At 39.9% G+C, this 24,971-nt stretch overlaps 1 protein-coding gene across 1 annotated transcript; it reads right to left on the bottom strand.

Moving 5' to 3' along the window:
- Positions 1-5,826: 5,826 nt before the first annotated feature.
- Positions 5,827-23,106, bottom strand: DCK (deoxycytidine kinase). The gene is made up of 7 exons (XM_063425316.1): positions 22,946-23,106; positions 18,936-19,051; positions 17,231-17,424; positions 15,368-15,515; positions 14,579-14,694; positions 12,584-12,683; positions 5,827-6,720 (listed from the first exon to the last, which is right to left on the bottom strand). Exons 1-7 carry the CDS (start codon positions 23,058-23,060, stop codon positions 6,694-6,696), a joined length of 816 nt encoding a protein of 271 aa, XP_063281386.1. The 5' UTR covers positions 23,061-23,106; the 3' UTR covers positions 5,827-6,693.
- Positions 23,107-24,971: the final 1,865 nt, after the last annotated feature.

Genomic DNA, 24,971 nt, shown 5'->3' on the forward strand with positions numbered 1-24,971 from the left:
AGTGTGTGTGTCAGTCAGTGAGTATATGTCATAGTATGTGTATCTGAGAGATTGTGTCTGTCAGTGAAAGTGTGTATTGGTTAAACAGTGTGTGCACCAATGAGTGTGATGAAAATAATGAATATGTTTTATTACAAAAATAATTTTACTCTATTTATGGGATTTGTAGTAATATGCATATATGAATATGTATATATACGTGAATGTTTTATTAACCCCTTAAGGACGGTTGGGTGTACTCCCATTCAGCAAAATGTGGGCTTTAACACTGCATTGTATTTACAAAGGATTAGGAAACTCCTGGCATGCTATACTTACCTACCCAGCTCTGTAATATCCCAGGACACTCTGCACATTACTGGGGGCTCTGTAATATCCCATAACAGTCTACACTTTACTGAGGGCTCTGTAATATCCAAGGACAACCTGCATGTTACTGGGGGCTCTGTAATATCCCATGACACTATGCACATTACTGGGGGCTCTGTTATATCCCATAACACTCTACACTTTACTGAGGGCTCTGTAATATCCAAGGACAACCTGCATATTACTGGGGGCTCTGTAATATCCCAGGCCACTCTGCACATTACTGGGGGCTCTGTAATATCCAAGGACAACCTCCATGTTACTGGGGGCTCTGTAATATCCCAGGACACACCACACACTACTGGGAGCTCTGTAATATCCCAGGACACACCACACATTACTGGGGCTCTAATATCCATGGACAACCTGCATGTTACTGGGGGCTCTGTAATAACTCAGTACATTCTCCACATTACAGGTTGCTCTGTAATATCCCAGGACACACACACTGCACATTACTGGGGCTCTGTACTATTTCAGGACATCCTGCATGTTACTGCGGGCTCTGTAATACCCCAGTACACACACAGGGCCGGCCCAAGACATTATGCTGCCTGGGTTCAAGAATGAAAGGTGACATCTTTAATATTGATTGGACCCTGGGCAAGCATTAGCTGGACCCTACACTCCACCGCAGTGACTGCATTAAAGTAGAGAGAGAGTAGAGATTTACAGTATAACTCAGTCTTCTATCCTCCACTGACTGAGCTTGTTTTGTATTCCATAAAAGCATCATATGATGAGCTTGTCAACCAATGCAGCTCATTTGAACTGCAGCTCTGATCAAACTCAGCCAGATTCAGGGGGGCATGTAGTTGCAGTGTGTCAATAGTTAACCTTTGGCACTCCAGATGTTGTGGACTACATCTCCATTAATGCTTTTACAGCCATGATGCTGGCAAAGCATCAGAGATGTAGTCTACATCTGCAGTGCATAGCTGTATTCCTTGCCAGCAGCATGCCCATAGCAGCCACAAACCTACACGTGGTTCTGAGTGGCGGCAGACTGCAAGGACATCCCCTGATGACATCAGATGACTAGCACTAATCTGGAGCTCTCGCAGAGCTCGATCAGGAGCCAGTAACATCAGCCTATCACTGGATTATAGGCCTGCTGCTTAAAGGAAAACAAAACAGTTGATTTCCTGGCTCTATAGCTCTATATAGTGCTCCGCTATGTGGTGCGTAAAGCATAAAGGATTAAAACCCCAATTTCTCTTAGCCGAGTCCAGTGCCGATGTCCCTCTGTGCTGGCTTGAGCTCTGTTCCTCCGCAGCCGACCTAATGCACATGCGCGGCAATGGCTATGCTTGCATTAGTACTTTCCCCATAGGAAAGCATTACAAAATGGTTTTCTATGGGGTTTCGGGTGATGCTGAAAGTCCTCATGCATAGTGTGAGGATGTCCAGCATGAGTTATTCGGTCAAAATCGCCTGACCTGTAAGTCAACCACTAGAGGTGGAGTAAACCGACAAAAAGTAAGTATTGCAGTTTATTAAAACCGCAATAATTACTATTGCAGGATTAAGGGACCTAGGAGTATGCACCCAGACCACTTCAATAAGCTGAAGTGGTCTGGATGCCTATAGTGTCCCTTTAGCCTGCCCTTATGTTAATCCAGTCCTAGTCACTTCCTTGCAGTCCCCCAATCCTACCCGTTTCTTTTGCTTTCAAAATGTATATACCACATTCTACAGTCAGTCATATCTCCCACCTTTTTTTCTTTAATTCATTAATTTCAAGAGGCCGACATGCTCCCTCCATGCATTACAGCAGAATTATAGGGTTGGAATTTGCATGGCACAGAATCATTAAAATCAATTACCTAGTATCTTACAAGCAGGTACTCCATATCTACAACCCATTCAGTGCTGCAGCAGTAAACAGCAAACTGCAGGTGTCAGCTGCAGCATTAGGAGATTCTTGAATAGGTAACAATCTATTGATAGGCTACAGATCTGCAACTTGCAGTTTACTGCTGCAGCACTGAATGGGTTCTAGTTATGGAGTAACCTGCTTTTAAGATACTATGTAATTGATTTTTAATGATTCTGTGCCATGAAAATTCCAACCCCATAATTCTGCTGTAATGCATGTAGGGAGCAAGTCAGCCTCTTGAAATGAATGAATAAAAAAAAAAAAAAAATGAAAACTGTGGAACATCGATTAAAATTGTATTTTTAAAGCTATTTGACATGATAAAGTACAAAACTAGAGGGAGGAATTGGAATAATTTTGCACAATCCAATGTGGCTGGTGAAATGTGTAGTCAATTAACTTTTCTCAGCACAGCCTCTCATAACATGTTTCCGAGTGACCCACTAAGGACCCCTGGGATTTTGTAGTGGTACACCCACCCACATGAATGTATATTGTATGTAATTTCAACCAAGAACTTTGCTGTTCACCGCAAAGAAAGGGTTAAACAGTTAGCTTAGTGAAGGTTAAAGTGGTTTGTTCTCCGGTTAACCATAGAAGTGTTAAGTCTTACGTTGTTAGGGCAGATTCTCATTTTAAACAGCTATTTGGCTAGAACAGGTCATTAAGCTCTTACCACAAAACTGAATGCCCTCTGGCAACTTTTCACTAGCATCAATAAACGTTATGTGGAGAGAAGTATTCATTTCGGTAGATCGGTTTTATTCTGGCAACAAACCGTTAAATCCCAGGGAAGGTGTTATTTGCGAGATGACAATTGTTTCAATGTAATAGAACGATTAAGGAAAATGTATGTATAATCTGACACTATTTATCAAACACTCAAAACAAAACACATTAACAATTACTTTAATTTAAAATATTTATTTAACAAGTGATTTCATACAATTAATAGTGAGAATGCACAATTTACATCAGTGCTTCATAAACATGACTTAAAGGACTATGTTAATCTACTCAACAGAATATTTATTGAAGGAAGACCAACATTTTATATAATTTAAAGTCTGTGCAAGTTTTCAACTTAGTCTGACTGTTCAAATAGAAGTCCCTGGATAATTTTGTAAATGGTTTAAAATAAAAATCAAAACAAAATATTTCATAAAAGGTAAAAAACTTTTTACAATAAGCAAAACGCAATTTCATTTTTTTTCCATACATAAAACACCAAAAGCAAATTGCAAATACAACTTTGCATTTACAATACCGATAACATATTAATAAAATGCCATTACATCAAAAACGAGCAACAGACTGCTATTACAGATGTGTAGGACCACTTTTATTGTGAAAGGAACACTAAAAAGAATCACAAGATTGGCAAGACAAAGCTGCTGACAAATACAGTTTGCATCATTAAAACCACACAAAAAATTAAAATCACAACCCCTACTATGTGGATTCTACAAGCAATAAACAATACTGTGAACAGTAAAGTAGTTAGTTGATCACTCACCTGTTTTTATAACACTGCTTATATTTCTGTTTTTTTTTTTTGGCACATTAATAGAGCACCAAGCACCATAACCAATACAATATGCTGTAGTGGTTATGGTGCCAGCAATGCTCTAGTGCTCTCACAGGATAAATAATTGAACAGTTTGACAAGTTACCTGGTGTCCACTGGGTGGCTGCTGCCACCACCTTCTTTGCACCCAAAAATTCTGCCCACTGAGCTAAACTCAGCAGTGCAGAGAAGGGCGTGTTGGTTGAGTGCTCAGCTGATGCGCACTTCCCTGTATGGCTTAGCTTAGTGGAGCGGACTAGAACTAAAACTCAGTGGAACGGAGCTAAGTTATCATATCATGCTTAAACAGTTTCATTAATTTACTTGGGAGAGCACCATAACCAGTACAGTGGGCAGTGTTTTGTTTTAAGTTCTCTAACTCACCTACAGTTGCAAGAAAAAGTATGTGAACCCTTTGGAATGATATGGATTTCTGCACAAATTGGTCATAAAATGTGATCTGATCATCATCTAAGTCACAACAATAGACAATCACAGTCTGCTTAAACTAATGACACAAAGAATGAAATGTTGCCATGTTTTTATTGAACACACCATGTAAATATTCACAGTGCAGGTGGAAAAAGTATGTGAACCCCTAGACTAATGACATCTCCAAGCGCTAATTGGAGTGAGATGTCAGACAACTGGAGTCCAATCAATGAGATGAGATCGGAGGTGTTGGTTACAGCTGCCCTATATAGAACACACACCAGTTCTTAGTTTGCTTTTCACAAGAAGCATTGCTGATGTGAATGATGCCTCGCACAAAAGAGCTCTCAGAAGACCTACGATTAAGAATTGTTGACTTGCATGAAGCTGGAAAGGGTTATAAAAGTATCTCCAAAAGCCTTGCTGTTCATCAGTCCACGGTAAGACAAATTGTCTATAAATGGAGAAAGTTCAGCACTGCTGCAACTCTCCCTAGGAGTGGCCGTCCTGTAAAGATGACTGCAAGAGCACAGTGCAGGCTGCTCAATGAGGTGAAGAAGAATCCTAGAGTGTCAGCTAAAGACTTACAAAAGTCACTGGCAAATGCTAACATCCCTGTTAGCGAATCTACAATACGTAAAAATACTAAACAAGAATGGATTTCATGGGAGGATACCACAGAGGAAGCCACTGCTGTCCAAACAAAACATTGCTGCACGTTTACAATTTGCACAAGAGCACCTGGATGTTCCACAGCAGTACTGGCAAAATATTCTGTGGACAGAGGAAACCAAAGTTGAGTTGTTTGGAAGAAACACACAACACTATGTGTGGCGAAAAAGAGGCACAGCACACCAACATCAAAACCTCATCCCAACTGTGAAGTATGGTGGTGGGGGCATCATGGTTTGGGGCTGCTTTGCTGCGTCAGGGCCTGGACGGATTGCTATCATCGAAGGAAAAATTAATTCCCAAGTTTATCAAGACATTTTGCAGGAGAACTCAAGGCCATCTGTCTACCAGCTGAAGCTCAACAGAAGATGGGTGTTGCAACAGGACAATGACCCAAAGCATAGAAGTAAATCAACAACAGAATAGCTTAAACAGAAGAAAATACGCCTTCTGAAGTGGCCCAGTCAGAGTCCTGACCTCAACCCGATTGAGATGCTTTGGCATGACCTCAAGAAAGCGATTCACACCAGACATCCCAAGAATATTGCTGAACTGAAACAGTTCTGTAAAGAGGAATGGTCAAGAATTACTCCTGACCATGGTGCACCTGTGATCTGCAACTACAGGAAACGTTTGGTTGAAGGTATTGCTGCCAAAGGAGGTTCAACCAGTTATTAAATCCAAGGGTTCACATACTTTTTCCACCTGCACTGTGAATGTTTACATGGTGTTCAATAAAAGCATGGCAACATTTCATTTTTTGTGTGTTATTAGTTTAAGCAGACTGTGATTGTCTATTGTTGTGACTTAGATGATGATCAGATCACATTTTATGACCAATTTGTGCAGAAATCCATATCATTCCAAAGGGTTCACATACTTTTGCTTGCAACTGTATAAGATATACTCCATTCTAGATAACCCCTGTGGCTAGAGGCATAAGGGAGGACATTAGGTGGACGTCATATTGACCACATCTGTTTTAATTTAATTTTTTGTACACAACTCATGTTACACTGTCCCACGTGGAAAACAGTTACAATTATTTGAAAAGAAATACTCTTCGTAGGCAACGGAGTAAAGGGGAAAAAAAATAAAATAAAAACAACTGACTTTTTTCATAACTGAATAGTTTGCTGAAGTGTTTCTCCAAGCACCATGACCACTTAGGCGTGTTGAAGTGTACATAGTGCAAGGAGTCTGTATGTGCAGCATTACAGCATGCTGTACATACCAAGACAGCTGATGAAGTTGCCAAATGCATTGAGAGTTCAAGGCTAGCTAATGTTAAATCTGTGCATAACAATTGGCATCAACATGAATAGAATGCTGGCGACTGACATCCAATGGAGGCAGGGTCCAGCCCTCCATGCTGGCCTAAGCCCTCACTTTGCACAGTCATCGCAGAAGGATAAGGCTGCAGGGAAAAACTTATCCTTGGTGGTGGATTAAAGAACTGTTCTTGCCTCAAAAAGAAAATAAGCCATTTCAGCATCAGTAACCAGCAATGACAACATAACGGCATAGCATGGCATATTATTGAGAACTGGTGCTTAGATTTTTCCCATTTTCATACTTTGTCTATCCTACAAATAATTGTCTATGCACAGAGGATTCAAGTAATTTAAAAAGCTATCTGTAGTTTGAGAGAGAGAAAAAAAAACAACAACAACAACTTTTGTCAGACAGGTTCTGTCTTCTAAATCCAAATCACGTTCTTTTCCAGTGGAAGTGTATGGTCCAGATTGCTACACACCAGTCTGTCATTAATGTGCTATAAAGTGCTCAAGAATTCTTTAACCTGGGAAAAGAAAAACAAAGACACAGGTTACTTTTATCGCTCATTATATTGCTCTCTAAACTGATCTACACAGCAATAAAAAGTGTCCTTTTATTATGCAGACATTCAGATTATTACAGAATAAAATCATGACTTAATATAATTCATTTCCAGCTTATGTTAATTATTTATAGGCACCAGTTTATACTAGTATATGCCTCAAGACTAGGGGGGTTTATTCAATAAACTTAGAATGGTACCGAATTGAAAATAACATGGTTATTCACTAAAGTGAGAATTCAAAGTAAATTTTAGGTCATAAAAGCTGAATTGGTAATATTCTCTAAGTCAGATATGTCTCCAGGGTCTGCTTCTTCGGTCTTAAAATGTAAAATTCACTTTGAATTCTCATTTTAGTGTCTAACCCTGCAAATTGCTAAATTTCGCTAAAAAGTGTTTTGGAAAAATTCTTTAAAAGAAGTATAGCCATGGCTTGGTTTTTCCAGTCTAAACTTTGCAATTCAGTTCACATCACAGTACCCAGGCTTGATTCTCTGAGCAACTTTGGTATTACTCTGCTAAGAGAATCCAACCCTCAGTGTTAAATGAATAAACCTCTAGCAGAAATGAGCAACCACACACACACACAAAGTCCAACACTGCCACCTAGAGATGAGCTACAGACACAACTAGTCAGACGTAGCACTTAAAAGTTTGAAAGGCTGCACCACTTACAATTAAAAAAAAAAAAATAGGATGAATGTGTGTGTGTGTGTGTATATGTATATATATATACACACACACACATAAATTACTGACAAACTTTTTGGAAAAACAGAGTATTTACACTTAAGCTTTCTAAACTGTTACATAGAATAAAAAGTACTTCTTTTTCTCTTAAAAAAAACACTGATGACGTTTACACTTCCTGTAAAAACAAACACATTTACAAAGGTATAAGACACATATTGTCTTATTACATCTTCAGCACTGGGCACACCAGAACAGAGAGACGGGCAAAATAGGCAGCTATACCAGTATACATAGTCTTGTTTTCTACTGGACTATGTATGTATTAAAATGAGGAGTTAAAAACTGGTCACAAAATTCTATACTGTCACCATAATTTCAGAATACAGGGAGCAACCTGCCTTGAGAAAGACTATTAGCCAAAAAGTGGTGATTCTGGAGTTTTCTGATTTATTTGTTCCAGTACTCATTTTGTGGTGTGTGTGTGTGTATGTATATATATACACACACGCATCGTATTTTTCCATGTACAAGGCTATGTGTTTTCCTAAAGTTGTTTTTTTTGTCTAAAATTGGGGGGCAGTCTTATACATGGGATGTCACTGCAAGGGCTAAAAACAAAAACACTCTTGCGCAGGTCCTAAGTTAAGATGGCACCTGTCACATTTCAGTGTGCCATGGCCCCCACACATACCAGGCCTTCTATCTGATGATCCACTTCTGAATGCTCTGGCAAGGAGGAAGAGGTCCCTATATGCGTGGGAGCTGCAGCACACATCAGCACTTAAAATCAATTGAGCTCCAGAGACATGCCACACCATAAAAAGAGCAGCCATATTAAGGTTTTCTCCATCTCAGGTAGGTCTTGCTTTCTGATTTATATTTATGGGGAAGGAAATGGAGATCAGGGAGCAGAGGATATACTACTGTGATGTCCCAGCATGCCCACACACCACCTGCTGTATTGTGGGTGCTGTAGTCTCCCAGCATGCACTATAGAGTCATTAACTTCACAGAGTACCGTAGCACAGGGGAGGCATGACAATCAGAAGTCACTTCTAAAATATCAAAGTTGTTCTATTTGATGTTTAAAATATTGATTTCTTAATTTTGGGCCCAAAAACTAGGGGTTGTCTTATACACAGAAAATTACTGTACAGAAAGCAAGATATTTAAAATGTCTTAATCATGTAAAGGTTTCATTTCTGCCGTTTGATCTCTCGATAGAAAATGATATGGATATGCCCTACTTAGTTTGACTGTACTTGTATTGTTCTATGGTTGCACATATTAAGGATAATAGGGTTTCTAAGCATTTACCGTATATACTCGAGTATAAGTAGAGTTTTTCAGCACATTTTTTGTGCTGAAAATCCCCAACTCGACTTATACTCGAGTCAATGTCTGTATTATGGCAACTTACATTGCCATAATACATACCAGGACCACCGGGCTCATTACAAGCCCGGCGGTCCTGTTGGGGGCTGGCAGAGAGCTGTTACTTACCTTTCCTGCAGCTCCCTTCTCTCTCCTCCGGTCCGGTCAGCTCCCTTCTCCTCCACTGCAAGTCTCGCGGTGTGAGTGCCGCGCGGCACTCACACCGCGAGACTTGCAGTGGAGGAGAAGGGAGCTGACCGGAGGAGAGAGAAGGGAGCTGACAGGAGCGGCAGGAAAGGTAAGTAACAGCTCTCTGCCAGCCCCCCTCCTACACAGCCCATCCATTGGACCACCAGGGAAGGAGAGGGGGGGGGGGACGAAAGAAATATAAATACAAATGTAAATAACAATAAAATAAGAAAAAAAATAATAATAAAAAAATGCCCACCCCCCACCAAGGCTTTGCATCACATACACACACTGCACTCATACACACACACACACACTGCACTCATTACATACACACTGTAAATAAAAATTCAATTAATAAAAATTTTGGGGGATCTAATTTTATTTAGAAATGTACCACTAGCTGCTGCATTTCCCACCCTAGTCTTCTACTCAAGTCAATAAGTTTTCCAGTTTTTTTTGAGTAAAATTAGGGGTCTCGACTTATATTAGAGTATATACGGTACTTGCACTATTATTGGATATTTTTTTTAAAACTTCGTGTTATTCCATGAATCTTTTTGCACCTCTGAAAAATATTTCCTTAACCATAGCCAGTTGTGACTATTACGGAGATGGAGTACTTTTCCAGATTTAGTGAATGACCCTGCAAATGTCCAGGTCTAAGCAGGGTCTTCAAACTTTATAATATGAAATTGTGTGTCAGGGCAAGTACTGCTTTAGCCCCTTGGTCAGAGTTAAAAAAAATGAAAACAAACGCTCATACAATATGGATTTTCCACCAAGTTCTTAAAACTAATTTTTGCATTGTACTCAGACCCTACAGCGCAGGTGTTGCAAGCTGGTTTCCTTTCCGACCTGGTTTCCTTAACAAATGGAACGCGGCAAGGGTGCCCCCTATGCTCTTATACGTCCTAGCCCTAGAGCCACTTCTGTGCCAGAACCGGAACCACACAGATATTCACGGGATAGGCCTAAACGGCGTAAAAAAATAAATAAAAAAAAAATAGCGCATTTGGGGACGATATACTCTCGTATATCTCCCGACCAGCGGTTTCACTACCACACTTACTCGACCTAATTAAGGAATATGGGGTGATGTCTTATTACACCCCCAAACATTATCCACTCTCACAAGGGATTACTCCTTTGAGTGGAGAACGGATATCATCAAATATTTAGGCCTGACCTTTACTAAAAAGCCAACGGATAGCTTCACGAAAAAGTGGGGTTCCCTTTTTTTGACCTGGACAGAACGGGTTGCGACGATCAAAATGTCTAGTTTACCTAGGCTCTATTACCTGTTCTGCACCTTACCGATCCAGGTACCCCTGTCCTATCTCCAGACAACTCAAAAAGACATATCTAGATTTGTGTGGGAAAGGGCACGAGGTTCGGGTACCAGGGAACTTGCTACAGGCAGACGGGACAAGGCGGCCTCGTCCTCCCAGATATTAAAGCATATTACCAGGCAGCAGTGTTGAAATCGGTCCTTCCCCACCACAATGGGTGAAAAGCAGGCCATGAAGCCCTTTGACTTACCCACCACGCTTACGGCCACTTGTCCCGCTATTGCTGGAGCAAATCAAACTTGCGGTGCGAGCCCGAGACAAGACCAGGCACAACTTATAAAGCCCTACCCCCCTATCACTGGCTCCACCCCTTAAAACTGTCACATACTGCATATCAACTTTCAATACCAAACCATGGGTAAATAAAGGGGTTACGTATCTATCTCAATTGCTTACACCAAATAAACGAAAAACTTTTCACTATATAGGAGGTACATGGTGCCCACATGCATCCACAAAATATACCCAGATTCATCCCCAGTTTGCTGGAGATATGGGACACAGGTGGGCACAGTACTTCACATTTGGTGGCACTGCAATATCATCGCCAGCTTCTGGAAAGCAGTTCACCATCTGATACAGAAAATCACACTCACACTGTTACCCTTCACACCATTAACATGCCTTCTGCTACACATACCTACAGATACAGAAATTGGCCTTTCACATCCTCCTGACAGCCCAGAGGACAATAGCAAGATTGTAGAAATCCTCAAGGCCCCCACAGTTGATGGAACTATGTAAAGAGATAGACACCCAACACATCTATGAAAACAGCTACCGCAGTGTCTTCCCTATGACGACAATAGCCGTAGAGGCTTAGGGGCTTTGGAGCACCTGGAGATCGGGTGGGCTTCCAACGACTTGGTGACACTTAGGTACCTAGAACTTGTAGGCCACAGCATATCACAGAGGGTACTAATATAGACTGGGAGCATGGGATATGTTATACCAGGGCTAAAGTAAGGTTTAACTGCCACGTTGTATATAAGCACAAATGTGTAATAAAAAAGTGTACGTCACAAATGTAAATGCAGTTGTGAATACACTACCACTGGAATTTATGTATGCCTCTCCCCTCCTTCGTTCCTTCTGTACCCTACCCTTCCTCCTGTTAAGTTGATGAAAATGTCAGTAAAAAACATCAAATGGAAAAATAAACAAACAAAATAATAATTCCACACCCAGGTAGGCAGCAGTCTAGTAGATACCCATTGATTTCAGCGCTACTTAAGGAGGCATCTCTAGATAATATAGTCGTGCCGTTTGTGTACAGTACTACTAGGCAGAAAGCTTAAAAATGCATCTTACAAAGAAACAGTTTTTAATGCAAAACTGTTCACTTTTAATAATGTCTCTTTAGAACACCACTATGTGGTTATAAATACATATATATTTGTTAGTTTACAAATGCTTAATAGGTTTTTTGTTTGTTTGTTTTTAAATAAAGAGATATGCAGCACACAAAAAAAAAAAAAATATATATATATATATATATAGAGGTAAATGTTATATTTGCTTTAGTAGCCATTCATTTACTACAACTATGCAGTTATTGTGATTTTTACACAAACATGACACTTTTCCCTAGTCCTTCCTACAGGTTTGAGTCTGCTCTCAAAAGCTGGATGCACCACCCCAGTGATGCAGACACTCTGGCAATGGTACCCTTTACCTATATTTCTTTGGCAAAGTGTGATATGTGCTCATCAGAAGAAGTGAGTCACTCAATACTTGGGACCATCTAAACATTATTCCCTATAATGCAGTTTGGTCGCTATGGCAGAGATTAGCGAGATGGCTTTTCTGCAAGCAGCACCTTTATTTTAGTTCTGCTCTCTCATGGTCATTTATTGGTGCAATTCCTTTTTCTAATGTGGCAGAGTCGTGGAACTACGCTAAGATTAAAGAATTCATAGGCATAAGGTAATTGAAACCTACAGGCAAGTTTTGGCAAACAAGCAAAGCATACATCTTTAAGTGTTTCTTGGGAAAAAGAAAAACCAAAACAATAAACCTGTAAAATACAAAAGGTTATGAGGACAAGAGACAAAGCCAATCAAGGTTTTCATTTGTATTCTAGAATCAGATATGCCATTTAACCTGTGGTGGAGCACGAAACTTATACAGCTTTAAAGAGATACATTTATGTGTTAACCCTCATCAAATGCTACGATAGACAACAAAAGTTTTACCAATGATAAGTAGTTACATACCTTTTCTATTAAGTTTACTTGCTTGTGTTCATCATCTTTAAAATCTTCATTCACGTCCAATGTCAGGATAGGAATTTCTTGTAAGTAATTAGACTCCATCCTTTAAAAACAGGGAAATTTAGAGGTGACACACGGGCCAATATACAGCTTATATTGTATATTTTTACTAAAAACTCTTCAGAAAGGCAATGCTTAAAGGGACTCTGAAGTGATTTGGGTGCATGTCATCTAGTTTTAACTAGGCAGGGGAAAATGTTGCTGTTCTAATTGAATTACCACTAGCCTTTCAATGGTTTCCTGTGGGAAAGCAGTGAATTGGCTGAGATTATCTTGATGATCTCAGCCAAGGAGACAGTTTCCACAAGAAATTTACACATAAGCACGATTTTCTTCCCCTTTAAAGAAGCTACTTACAAAATAAACTTCCTTGTGATCTAGTGTCAAAACTATACTGTATATTTTAAGTAACCTCCAATTTAGGGTGTTTTTTCACTCAAAATCAAATTCCCGTTTTTATTTATTTACTGCTGACCTGCAGTATTTGTTTTTAATGAGTTAACCAAAGCTAACATACGGAGACTCAACATCAACTTTACAGCTAATTTAATTAAATTAAATTAAACTACACCATAAATATATAAAATTGATCAGTCTGATAGTTGCACTGTCTAATTAACATTTACCACTTAATTAAGACCATTTGATTTTGTCCCTTAAGAATACAATTACAGCACACGAAGGCATGTCATACTAAGTAGTCAGATTTCATATATATTAGTTCCTTAACAAGTCTATTTAAATGCAAGCTGTATATATATAGCGGAGAAACAGTCATTAAAAATCATAGGCTTGGTTTAGTGGATTACTGAAGCAGTTTGCCATTTGAATAGAACTTGTGGAACAGAACACTTGTTTATCTAAAATCAACATTTTACCCCAGCAATAATATTCCCTTAAATTAACTTTCACATACAGCTTCAACTTTGTACAATTAAAATATATGAAGTGTGATTTTCATTGGAATGTACACACAAATCAAGAGTGACCTTACGGCCCCCTGATTCCCAACATGCCCATGTCAGAATGAGATGAAACCCTAGTGGTGCACAATACCTGGGCTTAGCAGCCCCATACTAACTGATGTAGTTTTATAGTGCCTCCAAATGCGTTTCCTTTAATAGACAGTTCATCATTATATATATCATAACATCCTATTTTTGCTGTCTGTGCAGTGTTTTTTGTGTGTATATCTAGCTGTCTATGTCAGCTGGTAGAATGGATGACTTTTGAACATGCTTCAGAGTGCAAACTCACACCCACCACATTACTATAGTATTAAGTCAACCCTTGTGCCAATAACATAGAAACCTGTCAGACAGGTTCAGGTCAAACTCCCGGAAGTGGAAGGGGCCAGGCACTATATGGAATTTAATTTAGAAATCTCATGCCTCTCTGGAAAAATATAGAAGCTTAATTGTTAACTAAATTTGAGTCAGCTCAAAGGTAAACAGGCTCTGCAATTACACATTGTAACACGATTTCACATCTAACCACCATGAGCACTCACACCTGCTGTTCCTCCCAGTATGTATAACCTCAATATTTCCTCAGCCTCCCTTGCACCCCAACTCTCTTCTCTACTTAATTTGTCACAATGTTTTGTAATATAAATATAATATATATTTTACACACACTATATTAAAATTTAAACATATGCATTATATGCTATATTGTTTGGTTTACCTGAAAATGGTTCATGTACTTTAATTTGTATTTTGCTAAACCTACCCTTCCGATGCATGTTTGCTGTATCCTCTCTAGTGATATAGGAAACAGGCAAGTCAAACTTGAGATGGAGACACTAAATAGCATACAGAACTGTGGGTTTTAGAATGTTAATATGTAATGCAAGGTCCATTAAAATATAGCATTATTTAGAAAATATAAAAAAATTAAACCTTTCTTTAGCCTGCCCATTAAATATGTTTAGCCAACCTCATGTTTCTGTGGTGAAGCCAACATTCATGCTTGTAGTGAAGTTTCTCTAGATATTCCACGGGAATTCCCTGTTCTTCCTCCCTACCACGGGAATAGATCCGGTTTAAACATTTCTAAAATGAAAATGGAACGAAGATAAAATGAAGCATTAGATAGAACGTACCATACAGGGTAAAGAGAACCTAGTTCAAAACCAATTGAATAAAGCTTTAAATCTTGATCCAAAAATCAGACAGATTTGACACCACTTTAAACAGATTTAATAAACAATATAATATCTGCCCCCAGAGTAGAAAATGAACCAGTGCATGTTTGTATTCCTAACCCTATAGTGTTCCTTTAATCCAGGCATTCATCTTGCTCCATGTCAGCAATGTAGCTAATAAGATAAATCATTTTGGTGCATCTGCTAGGCACCATTTGAATGCCACAAAGCACTCTAGTAATGGAACCATGTGCATCCAACCTGTTGCCACATTCTAACCATTTTCACAGGGATGCTTCCGGAAAGACAATACACCAATACACCATGTATCAAATGTTTATTCATTAAGCAAAACAAAAAAAATAATAATCTGAAAACCAAGTTCTAACAGTACAGGAGTTGTCCCCCCTAAACCTATATTTGCCTAGTTTGAGAAAAGTAAGGAAAATACATTTAAAAAGAAAAAGGTTTACAGATTACTTATCTTTAACGAGTCACTTTTCAAATATGGGAACCCAGCATCTTTTAATAAAAGGTTTTATCCGGGAGCAGATGCTTGGATCAGGTTAAGGTGTAATTACCTCAGGATTGGCTCGAAGATAAATGATCCCATCTAATTCTAGATCTGCTCCAAACTGATTATTCATCCACTCATGCCAGTCCTGGTAAACAGTCCATTCAGTTTCATTCATACACTCTGCTTCAAATAAATTTGATGCAAAGATATATCTGGAAAGAAAGATAGACCATGCCGTGTTATGTCTTGATGCGAGAAGAGAAGGAAGAAAAATGGGGTTGATTTGTTGTGGAGCTGGAGAATGCTATACTTTGGTTCAGTCTTAAAGGGGGACTGTCACCTTTCTGGAATGTACACCATTAAATAAAACATGAAAAAAAAAATGTCATGAGATGCTCCGATTCCCTTTAAATTTGAATGAAACGTGTAGCCAATTATTTCATAGTCCAGTTCAGACAAGGCAAAGCAGCAGAAAAAAAGTACTAAGCTTTTACAGGCCAAAATTAGATTTTGCATAGGGCTGCACATGCACTTTTATTACTATTTGAGAAGTGTGAAAGGCACTTTATTGATTTATGCAAAGGACAGAGCTTATAACAATGATTGACAGGGAGCCGAGATGGAGGCACCCAGTTGCAGGATAAACATTTGTGTATTTCCATATTTAATTTTCATACTTCACAAATACACATTTGTGACATTTAGTGTAAGTAAACATAATATTGGAAATGCCAGTTTCCCCTTTAAGGGTTGCAGAAACAAATATGGTAAAGTATCAATGTGCAATGTTTTAATTGAAAGAGTAGGCTGTATGCATTGTATACATGCAACAAAAATGTAATACTTGTGCCCCTACTAATTTTTTTAAAAAAGTAAGACAAAAACAGCTTTAAAGCACAGGATCACAAATCAGCTTCAAACAGATTAAAATAACTTCTTTATTTTTAAAATTAAAGGGACACTATAGTCACCAAAACAACTACAGCTTATTGATTTTTTTTCTAGTGAGTAGAATCATTCCCTTCAGTTTTTTTGCTGTAAACAGTGCTTTTCAGAGAAAATGTAGTGTTTACATTACAGCCTAGTGATAACTCCACTGGCCCACTTCTTAGATGGCAGCTAGAAGTGCTTCCTGGGTCAGTGGTGAACAGTGTGAGCAACACTGCCATTCAGTGTCAACACCCTCTGCATGCAGACAATGAATGTTCCTCGTAGAGATACATTGATTCAATTCATCTCTATGGGGAGTTGCTGATTTGCATGAGGTGTGTTTGACTCTTGCTGGCTCTTTCCCTGATCTGCCTCCTTCGCAGACTCAGTCAATCTTTTGAGGAAGCATTGTGATTGGCTCAGACCACTACTTCTCATGAAATCAACAGACAGTGGGCAGGTCAGAGGCAGAGCCAACAGCTGCAGGCTTGAATACAAGAAAGATTGTATTATATTTAGGAAGGCAAGAGGGGCCAGGTGGTTTTAACACATGTTTGACCCTATAGTGTTCCTTTAAGTAACATATGAGCATTGTGGGGTTTATTGACTAAAGACAATTGCAGTAACAGTAAAACGGCAATTCAGTTAGCTTTAGACTAGAGTTTAGTATTTAAATCACAGTGAGAAAGAGCTGGGTGACAGACAACAAATATGAGCTGGAGTTGAACAAAATTATCTTCTCATGGCTACACAAATAAATAAATATCCTCAGCAGAAAAAAAAAACAACAATGTAGTTCATGGACAAGTAGTCAACCGCTGCCATCATGACACTCATCAAGCTTGGCTGATCATCATGGTCCTAAGTTGATGAGATACCAAGGGTGGCCTATATCCAATATAGTGGATACTCTTGGGGAAATGTTTTTGGAACCAGCTGTAGCAAAAGCCCACCTCTGTCAGTCTGGGAAGGTTTACCAATAAAAGTATTTTCTTACCTATCACTATACACAGAACGTTCGAAAAAGAGCACAGGGTTCTCAGCTTCTTTCAACTTCCCTCCAAAAGCTTTTAACTGTGCCCTAATGCGACTCAGGCAAGCATAGGATTGAAATGTGAAGGACCAACGGTCAGGTTTTTCATACATCATCTGGAGGAGGTTACCACCACTCTTCTGAGACGTAGTCAACTCCTATTCAGGGAAAAGGGGTACGAGAAAACCAAAAAAGAAAGAAAGTCAGTAAATGAAATAAAACACCACATCGCCTTCCCCAAAAGTCACAATAATAATTTTATCTTACAATGTCAAATATCTAATATTCATTTTTCATAACAACATGACATTAACTCTGACAAAAAAAAAAAAGAAAAAAAAGAAAGGAATTTTAGAAACCAACACAAACTTAAAAAGTACAAATCTCTACTCGTTCACCAGCATTTCAATTCAGTCACCCACACCATCACTAATGTCATGATCTATATGCAAGCACTAGCGGGCTTAAATGTGGAAACGGTCTTTATTTCATAAACTGTCGAAGTAACAGGTTACTCCAACCACCAAGACCACTTAAAGGGACACCCCAGGCACCCAGACCACTTCTGCCCATTGGAGTGGTCTGGGTGCCAACTCCCACTACCCTTAACCCTGCAACTGTAATTATTGCAGTTTTTATAAACTGCAATAATTACCTTGCAGGGTTAACTCCTCCTCTAGTGGCTGTCTACTAGACAGCCACTAGAGGGCACTTCCGGGATTATAGCACAGATTTTCTGTGCTATAGCCTCGCTGGATGTCCTCACGCAATGTGAGGACTTCCAGCATAGCTGAAATCCCCATAGGATGATTTCAATGCTTTCCTATGGGGAGGTCTAATGCGCGTGCGCAGCATTGCCGCGCATGCGCACTAGGTCTCCCCTGCCGGCGGGCATGATCAGTCTCCCCGACCGGCTGACGTGGAGGAGTGTGGGCGGACCAAGAAGCAGCGCCGAGGGACATCGTCGCTGCCTCTGGTAAGTCACTGAAGGGGTTTTGACCCCTTCAGCAACCGGGGATGGGAGGTGGGAGGGAGAGGGGACCTGCAGTGCCAGGAAAAAGATTTGTTTTCCTGGCACTGGAGTGTCCCTTTAAGTCACCTTGGTAATAATATGTATTTGCGGTTTTTGTGCTTGAAACACTGCACATAAATATATGTGCAGTGTTTCAATCAGAAACAAAATTGTGTGCTGGGGGCTAGTTGCACCCCCAGCACATGTGACTTAAGCGTTCTGGGCTGACCAATATCAATTCTGTGCATAAAAAAAATAAATAAACGTCTGTCGTCAGTGCACATTGCACGCTGCTGACAAACACAAAAATCTTCCCCTTGCAGGCAGAGTGCCTGCAAGGAAAAGATTTCTTCTCCCTCCCACCCACATTGCGCTTCACCAGCTTCCGTCCATTGCACATAGTTTTGTTTCTAAAGAAAAAAAAAACTCACTTCCATATCCAGAGTGCACGCATGCGCTCTGACCTGACAAAACAGACCAGTCTCAGGCTTCTCTGAGAAGCCTGTAATTGGACCACGTATAGCTCCAGTGACGTCAGAGGGGGCATGGAAGATCAGCGCCGGGATCTTTGACGGGCACTGGATTCCGGGTGAAACCTAAAGGGTTAGAGTAACCCTTTAATATAGATTACATAAAAATCACATGAACATTACGTACCTCAAATTCATTTTGGCAGCTTTGGACATTGCACCATCTTGCAATAGGTTCAGGAACAACGTCCCAATCGTCATTACATTTCTTAAGGATACTAACAAATGTGGATTTGCCTGCAGCTGTTTGGAAAGAAATGTAAGCAGAAATAATTAAACGCCTAAGCACATTCAGTTCTTTTGGAATTCAATAGTCAATAAAGGATACTAATATTTTAAGTTTTCATCACAGATTTTTTTAGTCTCATCTCCCAGGTGTGTTTGCAAGAACACTCAGTGCAGTGTGTGTGTTTGTGTAGTGGATGCAGTGTGTTTGTGTGTAAATATGTGGAGTAGGAATCTGGGGTAGATAGGCGAGCAGGGGCACTATGGTAAACAGGGAGCAGGGGCAGATGGAGAGCACAGGCACTATGATAGACGGGGAATAGGGGCACTGGGGTAGATAGGGGAGCAGGGGCACTATGGTAGATAGATAGGGAGCATGGACTAATTCAAGCTTACCCCACACTTACCAGTTTGCACAGTAAGCACAGTAAGCCCCGTCCGCATTATCGCCAATATCGGTATCTTTATAGGCAGATACCGATATTGCTGAAAATTCAGAATATCGGCCAGACCGATGATCGGTCGATCCCTACTTTAAACCAATTAGCTTGTAAGAAAAATATATCTAGAGCTAGGTCAGTGACACTACGCTCTCCTCTCCTTACAACACCTTTTTTCAAAAAATTTTTAAAAAAATAACCGTACAGGCAGGAAGCAGGCTGAGAGAGCTCCTCTACTTGCATTTGATTTTAGCAAAAAAAAAATCAAGTAATCCTGTACATATTAGAACTATATCTGCTGCATAAGCGACTTAAGACGCCTGAACACTCTCAGCTCTGTCAAGCTCTTACTGGGTCCTGAAACTACCTGTGGCCTGCTGTTTGCTGGAGGGCAAGGGACGCGGCCTATATCTCGCCAAACAAGTGCTGGGCTGGTGGGGGGGGTTATCCTAATGCCCGCTGAGTCAATAATTCCACATGCAATGCCTCACAATGTCAGATGAGCGTGAGGCAATATTTGAGTTGTTCTGGATGAAGCTTGAGCATTGTGCACAGCAACTGACACCTGCATCCAAGTCTGCTGTGGGAGCTCAGAGAGGAGAAACACCAAAGAGACCCCAACCAAGCACAGCTACCACCATGCTCACCTCTACTATTGCAGTTTGCCCTCCCAGGCTGAGAGCAATTTGGGGTTCGACCACCATACACCACCCACGTCTGCAAAGGACCGCTCGGCGCCTCAGAAAGCGCCGACAGAGACGCTTCCCCAGTCCCCCATCGGGGAAGGACTTAGCCTCGGAGAGACACAGAATATGTGAAATTGTAGTGCCAGTTCTCAGACGGGCCTGGAGGGGCGCCTCAACTGGTCTCCTCGGGACTTAGTTCGGATACACGCATCAAGCCCAGTGTTGGAATTGGCTGACTTTAATGCTTTAAAGCCGACATACCTACTAGACGCCAAGCTATGTTTTGCAGCAGCAGCTTCTTTATTTTGTATTCATTCTTGCTACTTTTACTTATTTCTTATACAAAGATCTGATTGGTGCAGGTGGCCTCAGCAATACAAGTGAACTGAATGCGCAGTCTGATTAGTACAGTGTAATATCCATTACTATAGCCATATTGTCAGAATGTTAACCTTGATTTTCTCTGCATGCTTTACCACGTCTGACATAATAGTACTTGTGTTACACTTCACATACTCCTGAACTAAGCTTATCCACTTACTTTCCTGATATTAATCGCTATGTCTAACTTGCCTCCTGTCTCTACCCGCTTAGTTTCAGCCAATCTTTTAGACAAATGTGTCTTGCCTGAATCTATTCCACCATAAAATTAGTGCTGTTATTTTGAAATTCCACACATCTATCCTGATATGTATTTTGAACTGCCTGCTATAGCTGTTGAGGCATTGTGGGCTTGTCTGTAATTATCTTTATGCACTGCAAAAATAAAGAATAATAATACAAAAAAAAAGTAAAACATTTCATTGTAGTATTCAGTCAACATAGCGTGACACACTAGTGTGGCTCAAGCCACCATATATTGTGCCATAACACCATTAACTTCTAATTAGTATATGCATAGTACTTACAATGTGTTTGTTTTATTTATTTTTGTTGGGATTAAAATCAGGATTTCCATGTGGCAATTAATTAAACTAATAAGCAAATTTGGGTAGAAGTATGCATATCTCTAGCAAGTCAGCAAGGTTATAAAAAAAAAAAATAAAAAATTTTTATATATACGCCTCTGAACCATTTCACTCACTGAAACCACAGCACTAGCCGTTTCTCCTAGCACTAGGACCTAATGAGTCACAGGGGTGGGGATTAGGTGTCTGTCCCCATACCCGATCATTTTTGCTGGTATTTTTGTATATGCTTTATCAGAAGCATTCTTGCTCATTTTGTGCAAAGAACAGCATTTTTAAGAAAAAAACAAAACTATGCAGGTATATTTACACATAAAAAGCAGCACTCTCTAGAGATACTATAGCTAGCTGAGCATCATGGGAAATGTAGTCCAGAAGGTTATCACTGTACTATACCTTCTGCTTTGGCAAAAGTCAAACAATGGGTGTCGTTTGTACCAATACCATAACAAACAGACAACACCCAGTGTATTTTATGTTGCAGTGTTTTATATTATGCAGAGTGGGTGTAGAAAAAAAACGAAAATGAATATTTAAAAATCAGTGTAGGCAACCGATATGTGCAGCTATTTCAGGCTACATTCCATGCAACAGTTCTCTGCAACTAATACATGCAAACGTTTTATACACTCGTTATATGTTAATGTTATGCGTAACGTTCTGCGCAATTGTTTTACACAAATGATACCTGCAATTGAGATCCGCGACTGTTCTCTGTATAATTTTTATTCCTACTTTTAATACGGTAATGCAAACGTATAGTTATGTTGGATAACAAAAGAAACAAAACTGTGCGAATATCTATGTCACTGTCTACAATGTATAAATCCTGCAATACGCTGTTGTGGCGTCTGACGAAACCATGTACCCACCCGCACAACAAAAATAAAGAATTGAAAAAAAAAAAAAATCAGTGTAGGATTTAAAAAAATATATATTTTGTTGTGGTTATGTATAAAGACCATCATTTGTAATTCAGTCAATACTTTAGCAGTCTGTCCTACAGTAAGAACTAGACCCAAAAAATAAAATACATTTCTATATGCAACACCCCTTTTGTCCTATTAATTATCAATAACCTGTAGCCAGAAAATATTCAAGATAGTATTGGTATTTAATAAATATATGAACATAAAGCTTAAGTTATTTTGTATTTTAAACTAATGATATATATATTTTTTTTAATCTTTCTATCCAGTTTAATGGAGGTAAACTATAAGAGATCGTTTACAAAGCAATAAAAAGGAAATGTCTGCTATTTACAGGAAATATATATCCCTGATGACACAGTAGTGCTATCATGCTGTTCTTTTTATCACGCTAGCTGGGAACAGCTGCAACAAAGAATAGAAGCGGGAGCATGGGGTGTGATTGGACAATAACTAAAGGACATTCAATAAAGGAATATGTCTGGCGGGAACCTTACAATAAAATGATCTAAATAGGACTGTATTGATTCATTTTAAATATTTTTGCAAGCAGTGTGGAAAACTGTGTCAGCTTTAATTGTAAAGTACTGTATTTTGTGACCCCAGTGATTAAATGACAATATGAATACTAAACATTCTGCAGGCACATCAACACTGCATGTAAAGCTGACACGGTAAATCCAAGCTAGGTGGTCCTTCAGAGCAAGACACCTGCACTAACAGGTCATGCATCCCAGCCATGACCCCATCCTAGCCATGACCCCTGCACTAACATGTCATGAATCCCAGCCATGACCCCTGCACTAACATGTCATGCATCCCAGCCATGACCCCTGCACTAACATGTCATGCATCCCAGCCATGACCCATGCATCCCAGTCAAGCTTACCAATGTTGCCCTCTATAGAGATCCTCTTGACCTTTCTCCTGCCTGGGGATGATGAGGAAGTGGAGGTCGGTGATGGGGTGAGCTCAATGCACATTCTTTTCGGCGTGGTGGCCATACTATACTAGGTTATAATATGCTGTGCTAAAATATGCTATTGCTAAATTTTAATCTGCGCTATACTACAGCTTGGATCCCTTGCTAACTGTCCTGTGTCTCCCGCGTTGTCACATTTGATAATCTGTTTAATTTTGGCGCCTGCTCCGCCCACAGACTCCAGTCACAGTCCGTTCTTTTAGAATCTCATCCAATTCGCAACGTTCGGAAATGTGACCGGCAAGGTTCCAGCCAATCACAGAGCAGGAGGCTTGGCTGTTGTCTGTCAGTGTCTGCCCAGTTCCCGTCTGGCGGGCATTAGAGGGGGCAACATGGGTTAGGCTGATATAGTCACGGGAAGTACAGTGTGTCTGCATTATTCTGCTAACTTGCAGCTAAATAATAACTGCCCAGACCATACAGGGAGACCGAAATAGAGACATATTAATATACATATCGTTTTTTGTCTGTTTTTTTAAAGGCTTATTCGCTTTAAGGTAAAAAAAAAAGCTATGCTTTCAGTTTGGCTACTCTGGCCTTAAATTTGAAATTCACTTCGAATTCATACTTTAGTGAATAACTGATAAACTGCAAAATCCAGACCTAGTTAATTATTTAATAATGTCTGAACTTTACATTAGTGGTTCTGAATGAACCCAAATTTGCACCTGAATTCTGGAGCGTGACAGATAAAATCCTTAAGGTTTTAAAAAGCACAAACTATTTTCCACATGGCATTGCTAGCAGCTATCAGGCAAATAGTTATATAGAAGAAAAACCCTCAACAACGAAAGATTTAACCCCACTTTAAAAATAGTAATGGGCTGTGACAAACGCTCCTTACCCTGGACATTTGCCACAAACTCCTGGAGGAGTGTGGAAGCTAGCCTCCTGCCCACCGACTATGGGCCATATACATAGTGCCAAACTCACTATTTTCCATTCTGTTCTCGAGACATTTCCTTCTGGTTCGTTTTTATAGTTTCCCGAACAGAAACACTTTCCCTGCGTTTGGTAGATAAACCTGCCGAACACCGACCACCCCCCTGGCTCATTAACTGCAGGGAAACCACCGACTTAAGTGATCTCTCTATGTGGTTGCTGTTCGTATAACCGAACGCCATTTGCTGTAGAAAACGGCAGCCATCTTGTCGCACACACGCAGGGGGATGTGGTCGTCGAGTGTCTGGAACTCTAACTCGCTAACACCGGTAAAATCATACGAACACCTGCTTCTTTCCACAACAAGCCAGGAGAGAGCTGTTCGTAGGTTTATTCGCACAAACAAACTCTACCTATGAGGAAGGGGAACTGTTCGACAGTTTATTCATATGGAACTCCCGGAAGTGACAGAGCGCACTCCGCCTGAGTATATCCGTTGTAATTCTCCCAAGTCAAGCAGTGATTATAAAGGATCTGTTACAGGGGCGCCCAATATATATAAAAAATAAAATTATACTTACCTTATGAATATTTTTCTCTTCTTGTAGGAATATTCCCAGGCATTTTCGTGAGAAATGAGACTTGTCTGCCAGAGTGCTTTGACCCACTTTTCAAAAAGTGGGAAGGCATTTATAAGGGCAAATGGTACTGAAATGATACTGAGAGACCGAATGAAACCGAAGGAATAGTACTCATTTGGTCACAGTGACCAAATTTCAACTAGCTTTGGCTTTGGTAAATACAAAAGTGGTAAATCCAAGCAGCACCCAGTCAACAAGACAAAAGTCAGTGTTTAGCAACATGGGCCGGTGCAAGGATTTTTGTCTGGTGAAGATGTATTTTGTCGCCCCCAAAATTCAACTACTTCTGTGTGACTATTAACGCCCCCCCCCCCCCCACCTTTTGTGCATCTTTCCGCCTTTTTTGTTTCTCTTTTCCTTTTTGCATATTGTATTCTGTTTATCATTCTTTTCATGCTTTTGAGTCTTTA

The sequence above is a fragment of the Pelobates fuscus genome, chromosome 6 (genome assembly GCF_036172605.1).
Source record: "Pelobates fuscus isolate aPelFus1 chromosome 6, aPelFus1.pri, whole genome shotgun sequence".
NCBI lineage: Eukaryota > Metazoa > Chordata > Amphibia > Anura > Pelobatidae > Pelobates > Pelobates fuscus.